The 16,737-nt window shown below is 36.1% G+C and overlaps 1 protein-coding gene across 2 annotated transcripts in view; it reads right to left on the reverse strand.

Annotated features, from left to right (window-relative positions):
- Positions 1-15,623: 15,623 nt before the first annotated feature.
- Positions 15,624-16,737, reverse strand: part of LOC124411139 (semaphorin-2A) — a 282,298-nt gene continuing 281,184 nt past the window's right edge. For both annotated transcript variants that reach the window (XM_046890059.1, XM_046890060.1), the window contains 2 exons: positions 16,240-16,687; positions 15,624-15,787 (listed from right to left, as the gene is read on the reverse strand). In XM_046890059.1, coding sequence (XP_046746015.1) covers positions 15,713-15,787; positions 16,240-16,687 — 523 coding nt within the window. In that variant the 3' untranslated portion in view covers positions 15,624-15,712. The remainder of the gene's footprint in view (positions 15,788-16,239; positions 16,688-16,737) is intronic.

Here is a 16,737-nt window from a genome sequence, read left to right on the forward strand (position 1 = left end):
CGAGTTCTATTAAATACACTTTCAAAAACTGATTTGAAGTACAACGAATCACCTAATTCAAATCAAAGTAATTCTAAGTCTTCGTGTTCAATGTGTAAGAAAATCGGCTAATGCCTTTATAAGTATGTGAATAAAAAATCATAAGATCATTGAGGAAGTAGCGATTGAACGTTTACAGTAAACCATGAATATTGATATGAAAAAGCGAAGAATGCCAAAAGTATCTATACCTATAGGTATGCGTTATTAGTGTTGCGAGGATAAAAACACTTGTGGGATATAATAAATCCGGTGTTAACGACGCGAGCGCGAGTGGATTAACGAGAGGGGTTGGAGGTTATGTCCCGGGATCGGGGAAAACTGAAACGGAAAGAGGAAGAGCGAAGGGGTGGAGGGCGGCCTCGCCCGGGGCGTTTCATTTACGCACATTTTGCATCCACTCAGGTTTCGTTTGAGCGCTGAAGATTACATAGAATATTATTTTGTCGAATGGATGGGGCTTTTAACCTCTTTGATATTTACCGCCACGGCGCCAAGAGAACTCTCTCTCTCTCTCTCTCACTCTCCCCTTGGCACTTCCTCTCCTCAGCACCCCCTTCTCACTATTCCCAGCCCTCTTTCTCTCTCCGTTTCATACGCTTCAAGGTACTTCCATGCTGCACACACTTGCGAGTACGGCATGTAGCCGTTGCTAAACACCACCGCACCACTTATACCGTTGACGCCTTGATAATAGCGCCGCGCACTCTCGACCACCCTTGGATTTAATTAACTCGGTCTGAGCTTCATTGAGTTATGTTAAGGCACGTCCTTGCGAGTAATCTTTGTATTACGCGGCTCAAAGGTGCCGATGAAAATACGCATGTGTGTGTTTGTTAGATACACACGTATACTACGTTGTCTACATTATACCTATTCATACGACAGCAACACCCACGTTCGTAGCGGCGACGACCTCCTTAGTCTGGCTCCTGAGCTTCATCCCTTGCTCTGAGTTACTGAAACGCAGCGTTGAAACCTCCGACAGACTCTTGAAGTCTTGAATACTGCACCGTTTTTTTTTTTTTTCTTATTCATGGTTTTTCCTGTTCCAAGAAGAATCGGAAGATGTAAACTGCTTTACTCATTCTGTAACCACGTGTCGGACAGTTTTGATCTATATAGTTTTATTCCTATTTCGAAAAGATGGGTTGAGGAAGGTTTGATTAGATTTCTATCGAAGCTTGAAGCTTTTTTAAAAACGTTTCTGATAACTTGGAGCTTTATTTTTATACGATTCGTGACTTTTTCATGAATGTATGTAAATGAAAAGAAAAACTCGATTTCTCCCGTTAATAAAGATCATTGAAGGATTTCCCCTTTTCTCGAGGATTGGGTATGCAAATTTGATCGACGTACAGAATATGTAGTGACAATTTGTTAAATAGCATAAATCGCTCGATCTTAACTGACTGTTATACACGCGAGTGATCCAATACCTGCGAGAGACTCTGGAAGACTTTGAAGTGTTCATTTTACACTGAGCTTATCTCAATGGACAAGCTCCTTAGCTGCCGCTTATTGGTAACAGCGAAAACAGATAATCGAATGAAGACTGGTCGCCGGTTGCAGAATCCTCGGGAAATGGAACTTTATTGAAAAACCTCTGACGGCTAATGCGATTGGATGAAGTATCCAGACGGTTTCTGATCCCGCTGCACGGGATATTGCCGTTCGAATCACAAGTCTTGATAGAATTTATTTTCCTCAAAACTCGAGACTTTCTTCTCTACAGCTTCTGACCTTCGACACGAGGGTCGTAAAGACCTTTATCGTTTCCGACATCAACTATACTTACCCAAATTTTCAACCACACATTTTGGGAATCCTTTTTTTCAGCGAGTCCTTACAATTGAATACGTCGATATTTGCAATTTTTAAAAAAAGTTTAGTCAATCTTAAAACAGATAATTGAGTTTGTGTTCGTCTGTGTCTTTCGGTTCAATTTTTCAAATTGCATTCCGACTTCGGTATCTGTGATGTTTTTTATTTCCTTCTCCCACCCCTGGTGCAGCAAACGCGTGTAAGCGAGCATTCCACTCGCCCTTTTCTAAAATCCTCATTAAAGCTCGAGGAATTCGGTGAATTAGCCTGCATTTTTCACATCGAGTTTTCACTCGCAGCTGCAAAGCTTCGAAGCTCCAGCCTAGCCTGCCTGCAGTACCTCACAATTTGCAATTTAGGTAATACATTATCGGAGAGTCGACTTCCTCGTTCGTTCGTTACGACGTGTCGACGGCAGAGGGTAAAGCGCAATATCGTAACGCCGTAACGTCGCTTCAACCACTTTGTATAAAAGTCACGTCACTCTTCTGTTAAGAGTTTGTGTGCCAGCGGTTGGTTCCTATGTTTATCAGTTACGGTGGGACTCGCCAACTCCTAAAGAAAAAGAACCACGACTTGGAAAAAGTGGCGGAAGACATGAAGATGAGGAAGGATGCGGAGATGCATACATCGGCATTAATTACAAACAATGATAATTAAAATGACTTAATGAATGTGCTTCAAACGTCATACTTGATGTGTAATAAAAATGTTCGCAATGCATTTTATTACCTGTGAAAACGACAATCGCATCGAAAGCCTTTTATCATGCTCAGATTCCATCAAAAATTCAAAAGACTTTCAATTCTCAAAAAATTCTTTAGGTTTATTCATTTAGGACAACATTTTTCAATTCGATGTACAGATTTTTTAATAATACAAACAAAACGATTATTGACCAATCAAAATTTATTGTACAAAAATGAATTAACAACAATAAAGATTTTTCCTTTGTCTTCGAAAATTTCGAGAAATAATTTTTGTTTTTCTTCATGTCTATTCGAAAAGTGACTATCTAAATGCGATTTAGTAAATATGAGATACTTTTTGAAAGCATATTTCTTACTGCCTTTAGCATTTCTTCAAAAATCATCCAAGTTATTACGTTGCCTTTTTCCATACAATCGTCACTTTTCTATTACCCCCTCTACGTTTTACGCCCTGAAAATATTTTGATTATTCTATCCAAAGTAAAACGTGAAAACGAAATATAACAATTGTAATTGCATGAGTTAAAAAAGTAAACGAAACTTTTTTCCACCCTTCAAAGTATAGTCAATAAAATTGTACAAAGTCATCACCTGGGATCACATTTCTGTAACGTAGATATCAATCTATCGAACGTAAAATATGTAACAAGATTTTCCAGAAAACGCGGTCGACACTCGACAGTTTTATGCCAGTCGATTTTCTGCTGTATACGTGCGATGAATCTAGAGTTTGCGGAATGAAAAGGGAAGGAGGAAACATTTTCTTAGCCAACACAGAAAGTGGCTGAAAAGTGAGTAACAGCGTTGTACGATCGCGAAGTTTACATGGTTGGTATTTCGCTGCTGCGTGATGCGGAGGGGCGAGGGAGGAAATCGAAGGGGTGTTTTCTCTCGAAAGGAGTCGCCCCTGCAGCCGGCAGAGTCTCTTTCGTCCCCCGTTTAAGTCGAATCAATTGGAAAAGTTTCTCCCTTCGTTTATACTGCCCCTGCAGCCATCTTAAAGCTACTCCTGGCCATCGACTTTCATTTACGCAACCATGGAGCCGGAAAAAGTGCCACGATTTTCAACGCACTGCGATAACTATCGCGGATTTCTTATTCCAAGGTACGACGATCTAATTTCTTCGTCGCTTTTATTTTCCCCAGATTTTCGAAACTCTTAATTTTTGCCTATATTTTTACTCGCCCAGAGAAGCCAAAGGAATATGTATATAGGGTGTCACAAAAAAAAAAAACATCGTTTTTCTTGCTATATTTTGGACGGATGATTCTCGTCAATGCGGATTTCCCAATTAAAAAATTTCGTACTTCAAGGCTGATAGGTTCAAAAACTTTTTTTTTTTAGTTTTTCATTCAAGTTAGACACGAATAAAAAAAATTTCTGACGGATTTCCAGAACTTCGTACGTGCTTAACGATTTTCAAATGTGTGAAAGAATTCTCAAAGCTGACAGAAAACCTTTTGAATATATGAGAGCGCTTGTCAAAATTCATTATTTTTATATTTTAATTTTTTTTTTTTTACATCAAATCCTGATAATTTAAAAAAAGATTCTTTCCAAAGTCCCTTCAAATATTTATAAATAATTCAGGTGTTGAATAAAAAATCTGAAATAATTCAGAGTAATATTTCGGAACTGGAACAATAGCAGAAAATTTTTTAATCAAAATTGGAAATGGTGAGAGTCAGACGTTGGTTAGGTTCACTTTGAATTCCACGTATACATATACGTAGAGGGTGGATCGCGAAGCTGTTTCATATTCTATCGGGTATTCGCCTCTCATCTGCGAAATTGATTGAAATATTTTATTGTCTTTGGCTTGTACATCGTTTTCAGGATGCTGCATTACGTCCTTTTGTCGTCTACTCTCTCCCTCTCATTTTCCTCCTTTTTTTTTTTCTTAATACTTTCTCGCCAGCTCTCTCACTTTTTATTTCCGCGTAGATACATACATACTACCTATATATACAACGCGTATGTATATGCTGAGAATGTACTGCCGGCGTGAGTCGTAATTTAGGGGGAATGGCGGCATCTTTAAGCCGGTAATACGTCGGGAGATATTGGTCCATTCGAACAATGGGACACGTCGGCTTTATCTTGCGCTCCACATTTCTCCAGTTCGGGTTGCGACGCAGGGCGCGGGCGGAAAGCTCACCCGCAAAATTGATATTTCTGAATCACATCCCTCCCCGCCCTCCCCCCTCTGCTGTATTTTATGCACCCCATTTTATATATCTGCAAGCCAGCCATATTTAAGACCACAAGTTATTCTGTGTGTGTGTTTTTTTTTTTTTTTTTTTTTTTTTTTGTTTTGTTTTGTCGTTTCTTCTTCTTTCTATTTCAACTTTCGTATCTTATTTTGTCATGCCGTCAAGAGAAACGCGAAAATCTGTATCAACATCATGGGAAATAAAAAGACACAGGCTAACGATAATCTGAATCAGAAGATAGTTTGAATATCGTTAAAAAAAAATTTTAGGTCTAATCATTCTGAACGTTGGGATTGGAAAAACGTTTTTTCAACTTTTGGGATATCTTGTAGTTTGTTTTATTAGAATTTGTATGAAATATAAATAATTAAGTTATTAATTATATTTGCTTAAATTTATCACGATTTTAGATTTCAGTCTGCATATAATATGTGTGATATATATATAATAATATATACTATATGATATATAATAATGTGACAGAATCAAGGACTTCTAAAAATAATGAAAAAACGACCTGAGAAAAAAAGAAACAAAAATTAAAAGATGAAAGAAGAGTAATTCTTCTTGGCAAAGTCGTTTTATAGAAAAATCTTGAAATGTGAATAGCCATTGTTCTTAGACAATGGAACTATAATGGCGGTGAATGGTAATAGAATTTAATGAAAGAAGATCCAAGAGCTGGGGTCGTCGCTGCTGGGGATGCACGGGGTTTGAATGGGACGATCGATTTTTCGATTTGTTGAAACGCGTGCGAAATGGGGAAACGGATTCCACCGCATAAAATGACGCGCGAATCTTCGCGGGGCTTAAGAATTCTCCGAGATTACATCGTCGGCAATTATTCATCAAGGTTGATGCACTTCCCGTAGAAACTGCAACATTTTCATCATCTGATCGAAGTCTGCCAATTACATGCTGTAAAATTGCCAATTCACTCTGCGGGAGGCAAAGGCATCGCTGATTTATATTTAAATCACCCGACGGTTCCGCAGGTGTGACGAGAATGCTGCACTTCAGTTGGAAGTTTCATTTTACACGCGTCTAATTGTAAAGACCGAACGATTGTTGCGAAAATCGGTGAAAATTGCACTGAAAATTGACTTTGAAACGACTTGTCATTTTTTTTTTTTTTTTAAACGAACGATTACGTTTTTTTCCACTTTATATATTTAGTTTTACAAAAATTTATACATTTTGTTGGTTATTGTTCTTTCAAAACTTTTTCATTTGGCAATATAAATTTCCTTGCGAAGATGTTTAAAGATTAATTATTGCTTGGTTTATAAGATTCAGTAGAAAACACGTTTAGGTTCGAATGTTCAATTGAGAAATTCAGAATTACTATTCGAAAGGATACAAAAGGAACAGAAAATTTAAGATATAAAAGACAGCAGATTTTTCAAAAACGCATTTTCGTCGTTCCAAGCAATCCGGTAATAATCCTTGGGCACTTTTTTGTCTCTTTTGTTTTTACCAACAAAGTAATCCATTTCAAGACGACAACTCGAGATCACAATTTCTCTGGTTTAATTTCACTACGAAGAGTTACGATTCAACGATAATAAGATGATCAGCAGAAATCGTTAGCAATGAAAATTTATATCGCGCTAAATATCGGCGATAAAAATTGCCAAGAAATAGTTATTATCTATTTCGTAAAAAATGATGTAACAAACTCGCACAGCAAAGCTCTACGGCGATCAAAAAAGTATAAGAGTTAATAAAGAAACACGAGAATTGAATTCTTGAGTACATTAAGTATTTCAGAAGTTTGTTTTAAGTATAAATATAACGGTATAGGGTGTTTCCAAACGGCGTAATTCTGTATTCAAAGTGCGTGCGAAGTGAAAATAACTGTTTATTCAATCGTTGGAACTAAATCTATTAAAACTTTGACCATTCCGATTATTTTATCGTATTTTAATGGCTTTCAAATGCTGGGAATATCCATTGTAACAAGTGAGAACCCATGAAGTAATTATTTAAGTATTTTTAACCCTGAAAATAATACCTTTTCAGATCTATGGGGCGGTTCAATAGATATTCAGGCTTGAAAAAAATCTATCCAGCCGTTTTACGATACAACGAAATTCAAGAATTAATACGACAAATATAAACGGAACACTGTCGACTTCAATATTACAGTTAATGAGTCGATAACGTTGAGCCACGAATGAACGCGAGAACTTTTTAATGCCCATTATCGTTCTGTGATAATTACAATCGTTGCTCTCAGATTTCATTGCGATTTAATAATATTATTCTTCCGAATGCGCTTATCGGGCTCTAAAACTGATTTTCTCCTCGTGGTTATAACCTTTGATTTTTCCTCGTTGGAAAAAGATTGAAACTCAACTGCGCAACGAAGACACATGTTTGTTACAATGACATTACGTGGTAAAAAATTTTTAATCCTCATGTTTAAACAAACTAAAATTTTCTAGAGTTTCATTAAATTTCATTTTGCAAGTAAAATTTTTTTTTTTTTTTTATCTTTTTTGAGTTTATACCGAATCATTTGTCCTGTCTAACGATATTTTCAAAATTCGTTTCTTCATATTTTCCCATTCAGTTCGAAATCCATCGTTAAAATTTTAACCATCACTTTTTCTTACTGTCTTTTCACGATCGCGTTCGAAATATTAACAAGTGATTAGTATCGCCGGCAAGAACGGATCCTTCTTTACTGACAGATCCGTCAACCAATATCCAATAACTTGTTGGTTATGTAAAAACTGTTTTAGAAGTAACCACGCAATCGTCGCTTAAAGTTTAACATAATTATTTGAATTCATACCGCCACGAAGCGACTTTCGCGTAAAATTACACGGAGCGAGGAACTTTGGAAAGTTCCTTTTTCCCTCCGTTTAGTGCCGAACTTTATGCCCCACAGTGGATGGGCACTCTCGGCGTGCTTCGAATAATCAATTGTACTCTTCTTATCTCGAAGTATCCAGCAGCTTTTCTGGTTTCGACGACTATTTGCTTCGAACGAAACGTTCCGCGTACCTAATCCATCGGCGTTCTTTAACGGGCTCGTAGATACGGTTTATCGGCTATAAAATTGAGAAGATTTTTCAGGACTCGAAAGAGCATATGTATAAAAAAAAAAAAAAAAAAAAAAAAAGAAAAATCCAAAGGAACAAATATTTTTTAATTTTGAGGATATAATTAGATACTTTTGATAAGTTTATGGAAAAATTCGAATCCAATAACCGATCCAAAAAACCCCTGCATACAGTTTTTTGACCGGATTCGATCAGATTTCAAATTTTTGTCCACCATACTGGACCCGCGATCTTAAATTTTTTAAATCTGATTTTAGATTCTTTATCAGCAACCCCAAAAACCACAGAATACTATCTTGTTATACAAGTTGACTCAGTGTAATATAATGTTTGACTCGAAGGGTTAATCTCTGGAATTGTGGGTAAAAACGGACGTATTAATATCCCGACATAGAATGAGGTCCCAAGTTGTGAAACTAGCCTGAATTTGCTTCGAACGAATATAGTACAGCTCGTACCGTAGACAGAAGCTGAAATAGTAACTACGAATAAATAATGATGAGGGTGGGTATAAGAAAATTCTCTCAGGTATCATCGCTGCGAAAATTAAACATCCATCCGTGACTTATAGCTAAGGAATAAGATGGCTAAAATAGTCTCTCGGGATAATATGTTCCATAGAAATTCACGTTTTCATAATGCAGCAAGTAATTACACGGATATTTCTAGTGAACTTCGTTTCAATGTGACGTCATAGAAACGTTCATACTATATAGTACAGGCCTCAGAATTCCGAAACGACTTGCAACTTTTTCTTCTGTTTTCTTTTTTCTTTGCGGAAAATCATCCGAGTATACTTACATATAATTATCACTTACCTTTGCTTAAATTCCTGTCTTCTGCAGCTTTCTCAGCATGTGCAATTACTTCAAACCTTACCTGGAGGGGCTCTACAACACAAGAGTAGATATAATATAGCGGTTCTGCGACATATAGTTCCAATTTTGGCCAGTAGAGTTCCAGAAAATGAGAAAAAGTTATCCAGAGATGAAAAAAAAACTTTTCCAAAAATAAAATTCCCGTTTGATTAACACGTAAAAAAAAATTTTCGAAAAACTTTTAGTCATTTTCTGGAACTCTGGTGGCGGAAATTGGAACTATATGTTCCAGAACCGCTGTATTATATCTATAACTGATCAAAAATAGAGTGATAATTTGTATTATAAAATTATCCACGCGCTGTGATAAGTACTAATTGTGAATTGAAGAGAAAAAAAAAATCTCACTGGCAGATTGTCTTATAATTTTGTCAAAATTGCACTGCCTTCGAAGTTGAGTGGTTGAGTATTACAACTAGAACTTGATCCGCCAACTTGACAACTTGTCAAACGCTAAGTTATACACAGAAACCGTAGTTTCCGCATAAATTTTAATACAACTTAAGATTACATTGTCATAGCGTTAATTCACCCTGAAAGCTTGCTTGAAGAACTTTCTTCACACCGTTGAAACTTGGCGTAAATATGAGAACGGAAACAGGAAGCTGACAGTCTTAGAGCCGGTCTTGGAACGAGAAGAAGTTGGTTTCATTACAGCGAAAAAATTACTCACAAGGAAGAAATTAACAAAAAAGTTCCGTGAATTTGTTAACCACACTTCACGTTCATTTGCCGATATACTTTTGTCGCATTCAAATCTAAATCGACGCAACGCAACGGTTTATTCCAAGGTATTAGGAAACTCGATTGACACACACGGCGAATCATTTATTAAAGCAAAACTTTATTATAGCAATAGTGAACAATGGATAACTATTAAAGATTTTTAACATGTGTTCGTATCATATTATTATCATAATATTTTTATTATTTTTATTTTTAGTTTTTTTTTTTTTTCTCTCTTCCTTTTTTGATAAAAATAGCGATTGAATGTTGTTTAGGTTTAGGTAGTAGGTGAATATCTAAAAGGTATCTTACCGTACGAAATTGTCTAAAATTAAGGTACGTAGTCCTAGGTTCGTGATTATTGTTATTGTTAATGGTACAATACAATTCCGAGGTGGTTGTGTGTGGCTTTTTATCCTGTCAATTTCTTTCTTTCTTTCTTTCTTTTTTTTTTTTTGGTAGTAGTGGTGGTAGTTGTGGTTGTAGTGGTAGGAGAAATTCGTCTCGCTCATAGATAAAACCGGGAACAGCCTTATTACAGCCTGTTTTCAATTTCCTCAATTTGTCTGAAATAATGTTTCAAGCGAAGCTAGAAATGGAGTTTCAACTTCACCCCTTAAGGGGGGAATACAGTGAAATTTTGATAATATCGAGTTTTTGATTTTTGAAACGATTGAGATGGATGTGATCAAAAATTCCTTCCAGCAAAATTTATATTATGGTAATATGTGTCCCGAAAGAAATTTTCAATCTTCTGCGACGAAAGTCTTACACGCGCAAAGAACTTTTCGCTGAAGATTTTCAGCTCCCAAAAATACCTCGCGCATGTAAGACTTTCGTCGTCAGGAGATTGAAGTTTTTTTTTCAGGATATAATATTATCATAATCTAAATTAGCTGGAAGGAATTCTTAATCACATCTTTTCTAGTTTATTTCAAAAACAAAAAACTCGATTTCTTCAAAATTTTAACCCGAAGTCCTCCCTTAACGATCGATTCTTCACGGCTTTAAAACGATAATCCGACGAAGAGATTTCTCAGACTTATTTGTTGTCAAAATACGCTTCAGGAATTCGCCAAAATCGTAAAAAATATTTCAGGACACGATACAGAAAAACGTCTGACTCAAAAACTTTCGGATATACGTATACCAAAAAAAGAAAAAGAAAAAAAAAAAAAAAAAACATTCACTGAAAGACGTGAAGACTTTCGGAAAAAAAAAACCGTTCAAAAATGAGTTCCTGCATTTCCTCGAAAATTGAAAACAGGCCAACGAATAAATGAGAATACTTGGTCAAGTCTGTTTCACGACTTTTCGTAAAGACGGATCTTCAGAGGGCACAGAGAAAATAATAACGAGATTTAAAAAACTGAACAGTCATAAATCTATAGGATGCACAATAATCATTCGTCATCATAATCCACGTATCGTGTGTGAATTACGGCGTCGTATTAAAACTATCTATTAACGACGATATTCTTTACTCTCTCAATAGGGCCTGTCATGGGGGTGTAAGGGAGGATGTTTTTAAAAATCTGCATATTTTCTTCCAACATTTCACTTTTGTTTCCGGCCCTATCGCGAGATGGAGGCCCTATTGAGAGAGTAGACTGTAATTGAATATTGTAAATAATAATAATAATAATAATAATAGTAATACCGAGGTAAACAAAAAAAAAAAATAATCAAATAAAATAAAGTAAAAACGTAGATTATATATATACTCAAATGTAAAATTGGCGATAAAACTATTACAGTCATTGGCTATTCCTAATGATATTTAGTAAGTCGTTATCAGCTATTTTTATCGTATTAATAAAATCCACATTATCTTATTGGGCTTTATACGGATTCAACCACCATATTATACCGATCGATTAATCATAATTCATCATACAATTTACACTAATCGAGCTAACCTATAAACTAAAGCTCCAGTTGGCGCGACTGAAAATATTTACCGATCCGTAGATGTATAATATTGTATAGAAGTTAGAGGTAAAATTACTTTTTCCGTAATCGGTAATTAGTAAAAAGTAATTACCTTTGTTCCAAGTACACGATAAAAATATAAGAAAAATAAGAAAAAATTAAAAAATAAATAAATCAATAAAATCAAGCGAAACCATCAGCCGTGAATTTCACCATGAAAATCATTACTACCAATTTTCCGTAGCGCCAACCGCTTTTTCGTCGTCAGTATAACATACAGTAACCTCAAAAATGATAATAATATAATATGTATATATATATATATAGTTTATAACAATTTTATTTCATCAAAGATTGCTTTCCGTAATCACGCCGACTTCCTGAAGAGCTTGAAGCGCGACGAGCTTTTTTGTCCATCACCTATAACGGTGTAACGAAATGAAACTTGGATTGTGACGCTATTATTACTATTGTTATTGTTATCATTATCATTGTTATCACTATTATTACTATTGTTACGATTTGGTTGTTGTTGTTGTTGTTGTTGTTGTTGTTTTACTTTTTTCGATTCGCACGCGTCAAACTCTTACCCAAAGATCATGTATTTATAGTCTTACTATTTTAACGTAATAATTATTCATTTTATTAAATATAGCATCGTTTCCATTATCCATTCGTCGGTTGTGTATGAAGGTATAGAAGGTGAATAGTTATTTATATATATATATATAAATATGAGTATGTATGCGTCTCGTGTATTTAAATACACATATTTCATTACGTATCGCGATCACTCGACGTTCTCAAGTACATCGAATTATACTACGTAGATGGGTATGAGGGTCGTGTGTGTGTTTTTTTTTTTTTTTTGTTTTTTTTCGTTTTTTTGTTCTCCTCTTTCTTTTCTTTTTGCGTAATTTTCTTTTCAATGCTCACGGTATTTCGTAGCTTAGTCAGTCGGGCATTATACATAGTAATAAGTGTTCGTTATTCGCGTCTAAACGTAGCCTAATGCAATGAAATATTTACCCCCCCCCCCCCCTTCCCATCTCCACCGTTCCTTGACCTCCAATTCTGTTAGTTAAACTCCGTCGAAATTCGTGAGGTGAAATTTCTCGCGTTTAGGTGTATATTTTTTTGTTTTTTTTTTCCTTCCCACGTATAAATATTCATCGACATCGGCACGGAGATCGAAGCACACTTGCTAATCAATAATTACATTGCAAATTACTGACTGGCTGGTCTTACATGTTTAGTTTATCCTTATCCACTGAACTTTTTTTGTTCTTGAATAATTAATCAGTTACTTAATCATTTATTCACTTACTTAATTTGCTTACTTACTTACTTACTTAGTTAGTTAGTTACTTACTTGCTGACTTACACTTTAAATACTAATCAATACTTGTTGAAGCTCATATTATTTAAGTTATTTACGCACTTAGAGATTAGTTCACCAATTATTGTATCATGCTTATAGACTAAGAACGTGTTGCTTTATTTTCACTTTTTCTTTTTTTCTCTTAGTTTTTATTTCACCAAGAGGTGGCTACCGTTTATTTAATTACGGGATACAAAAGTAATCGGTTCGATTAGACCCAGATTTATTATTTATATATGTATATATACATATAATTATCTCTTACCTAACTCCACGTGCTTTTCCATCGTTTTCTTTATTTCTTTACTCTCTCTCTTTCGACCGTACGACGATAATAATAATAATAATCGATAATATCGTTAATTTTTACTATCGTTATCGTGCGTTGTTATTTTTATTACTACTTTGTGTTATCGAATGAAATGAAATTTATAAGAATTCAGGATTCAGAACAAAGATAACCGACTTTGTACAAAAATCAGAAATATTATTGTACGTCCCGAATGGACTCGCGGTGCGAAAGGATTTACTTCAGTTTTTAATCACTAGCTCCATCCTCCTTATCAAAATGCTGCAGAATTTTATCCTGAAGTTGAAATGAAAGTTTTAAATCAATTATTTACAAACTCAGAGGCAAGAACGTACTATATACACAACTGCAGCTTCTGGAAACTCAACTCGTTAATCCGCTCGGGTAAAGGCGTCATGACCTCCCCCCCTCCCCCCCCTTCCCTATCCCTTGACTATGTTGTTTATTTAACGATTTACACCAAGAGTTTCGTACCCATTTCACCTCTCCATCTAAATCATAACCAAGAAATTTCTCCAAGTGATCTATTTCTGGTTACGTTCACGCATATATCTTCGTCAAATTGTTTATAGCAATTGTTTATTACACATTTACGGTCAAACGTCGAACTTGAAGAGTACACGCGTGTTCTGTTTTTTTTTTCTTGTTATTATTACGAATTTTCATCTACAGAAATAATATAACTTTTATGTCACTTCAAGTTGCAAAGTTTATCAATGTTCATTCATTTTATATACAATTCATTGAATTATTATACGAATGCAGTTGGGTTACGCCATTCATCCGTTGTGCTTTTGCACCAATAATACACGTACGTGTCACGTTAAGAATCCCTGAACCGATTCATTTGATTTAATAGATGTTTTACAAATTATTTACGAGCTTACTTATTCACGTATCCTAGCTTTTTCGTTCGTTCGTTCTTTTCGTTCTCCTTCACCTTCCCGAAGAATAAACTTCCACTCTGGGATCTAGCACCTCAGGATCTAGTTTTACTTACTCATAATATCCAATAAGTCGAAAATTACGGTTGTAACCAAATTTGTTACTGTAATACATGTTACTGCGTACTGTTATGATCGATTATTCTTTTCCTCTCTGTCAGCACGTTGTTGAATAGAAACACAGGTGTTAAAGTGGAGAGTAAAACCGATTTTTACTTGTTCGGAAACTAAAGAATTGAAAAATGAATTAGAATTGGGATAATCCGAACATAAAACAGCGATCAATTCATTGATTTGTAATAGAAAAATTTCGAACTAGTGATACAGTGTTAATACGTATGTAAAACCTCCTGATACTTCCAACCTGAATTCTAACCGTTCAAATTCGACGATAATAATTTCTAATTTCCATTGACCCTGAATTCTTTGATCGTCAGATTTTTCGTCACTCTATTTCTTTTCCGCAACTATATATTCTATCGTCTTAAATCAGCTTAAAATCTATCGCCATTATATTCATCTGCACAGGTATGAGAAATACCTATTCACTATACATTCATGATTGTTTTCAGCCATATAACGTGGGAGCAATATATATATATATATATATATATTGTCCCGCTATCGGTCACCGATTTGGCGACATTTTATAATTATGTATTTTTTCCTCTATTTTCAAATTGAAAAAATCTTAGAGCAGCTTTTCAATACCTATATATATCACAGGTCTAAGAAAACACAAAATACTTTACACAGGTTTAAAACGGTGACGTTGACGCAGCGGCGAACCTTCGCGCCTCCTTCACCTGCACCTAGAAATTGCTCGTTCACCATGCGGTAACGACTCACTTCCGGTTAGCAAAACGTCCGCCCCGTTGCGTACTGCAGCGTTTGACCGTGGCACGAAACAGTGAAAGATTAATTGTGCATGCTGGCGCGGTTGCTGTGAAGAACTTGGGCTTAAGAGAAGGGATTCGGTTCTTTATTTCTCATTGATACACGCTCCGATAGTCGAGCACGATCAGCTCGATAGCAGCACACGTTTTTGTTAATTTTTACTGTTAAATTGATGTCAACATCACTTTTTTCCCGCTCTTTCGTTTTATGCAATTTAACGCGTATCTGGTTAAATCGAACAAACTGTGCACTTCGACCATTTACGGTGATACTAAAATTTGGCATCATAAAACGATATATTTACACTCATACCAAAAGCCGTTTACACACTGTATCGATACAGGCTTATATTTACAGCAGGCGATTTTTTTTTTTTTTTTTTTTTTCTTTCTAAGAAGAAGAAATTATGATTCGAGGTTTCAAAGTTGAATTACAATCAGAAGCCATCAAGAGACAGAGAAAGAGAGAGTGAGTGGCTTTGGTGCACATGCTTATTACTTATCATCTTGTAATGTTCACCAGTGTTTTCTTACTTTTATTACTATTGTTAATTTATTTTCATTTCTTTTATTTAATCATTTATTCACTCAGTTCTTTTCAATTTACACTCCCGGTGACCGCCAACGATACAGTTCCGGTAATTATCATGAAAATTTTTAAGGACTTGTCACTTTCCGTACTTGGACCAACGTTTTTGAACGGTACGTCAACGGTTGCCTGCTCGACAATAACCTCCGGTATTTCATTTAACGTTAAGTTAGTCAAGGCGCTTGAACCGTCGATTCATCACACCAGGGACGAACCGTAGACCTCGTTAGTGTGAACGTTTTGGTTACTGTCGTTCTGCCGTGAAGCGCATTGCTAAAACAGAACAAGAAGGAAGCTCTCTTCATTCACGAACCTACATTACCATTTTCTTAAACCTTCTCGACAATTCAATTCAACCCAAGTTACATTTGGTTAGTGTAAAAAATAGTTTTCGGAAACTCTTATGCAGCTACGAAGCGAGCTAGATTATTTTCAAGACGTTAATTCATGCGGTCGAATCATAAAAATTTTTCCTTGCTATGGCTTTATTCACGGATGCATAAAACACGCTGTCAAAACACGAGTGATGTGGTGATTTTCGTCTTTGTGAATATCGCAGCTTGATTGATCAAATGAACGGACATGATTGCACTAGAGAACGTTTTCTTGGAGTCTGAAACCTTCTGATGGCTACTGTACTGTCACATGTTTGATTGACTCACTCGGGAAACCCTGATTTCTTAACACCGTTAACAATTGTCCGAATGAAGATGTGAAAAACTCACCGCTTGCTTTCTCTCCCAGCTTTTCATGGCGGATTTGTACTTCTCGAACTCGTGGCACCAGTCAGAATATATCTTCTGATAATCGTTCGACTTTGCTGGTGCAGAACACCTGTGAGCGTCGACGGTGATGTTGTAGGAACAAAGCAGTGCACCACCAAGCCAGCAGTCATACCGACCAGCGTCCTGCTCGTTCACACCAACGATGACAAGTCCCTTCTCCGAGGTCTCGATGAACTTGTCACCCCCAGCACCGTACTTGTAGACGATTTGGTAGCGTCCCTTCTCTTTGCTGTAATGGTACCACCTGACTTCCTGATTCGCGAGGACTTCGGGCATCTTTACGAAGCAACCAAGATGCACCGACTGTCCCCAGGTAACGACGAGCTTCCGTTTGCCAACGCTGCTGTCGCAGACGTCAGCGGTGCTGTTTGAAACATCCTGAAGAAGCCTGAAGTGCAGAAGAAAGATCCGGAATGTCGAGAGTGGTCAGTGAAAGCC

This window comes from Diprion similis, chromosome 10 (assembly GCF_021155765.1).
Source record: "Diprion similis isolate iyDipSimi1 chromosome 10, iyDipSimi1.1, whole genome shotgun sequence".
Classification (NCBI taxonomy): domain Eukaryota; kingdom Metazoa; phylum Arthropoda; class Insecta; order Hymenoptera; family Diprionidae; genus Diprion; species Diprion similis.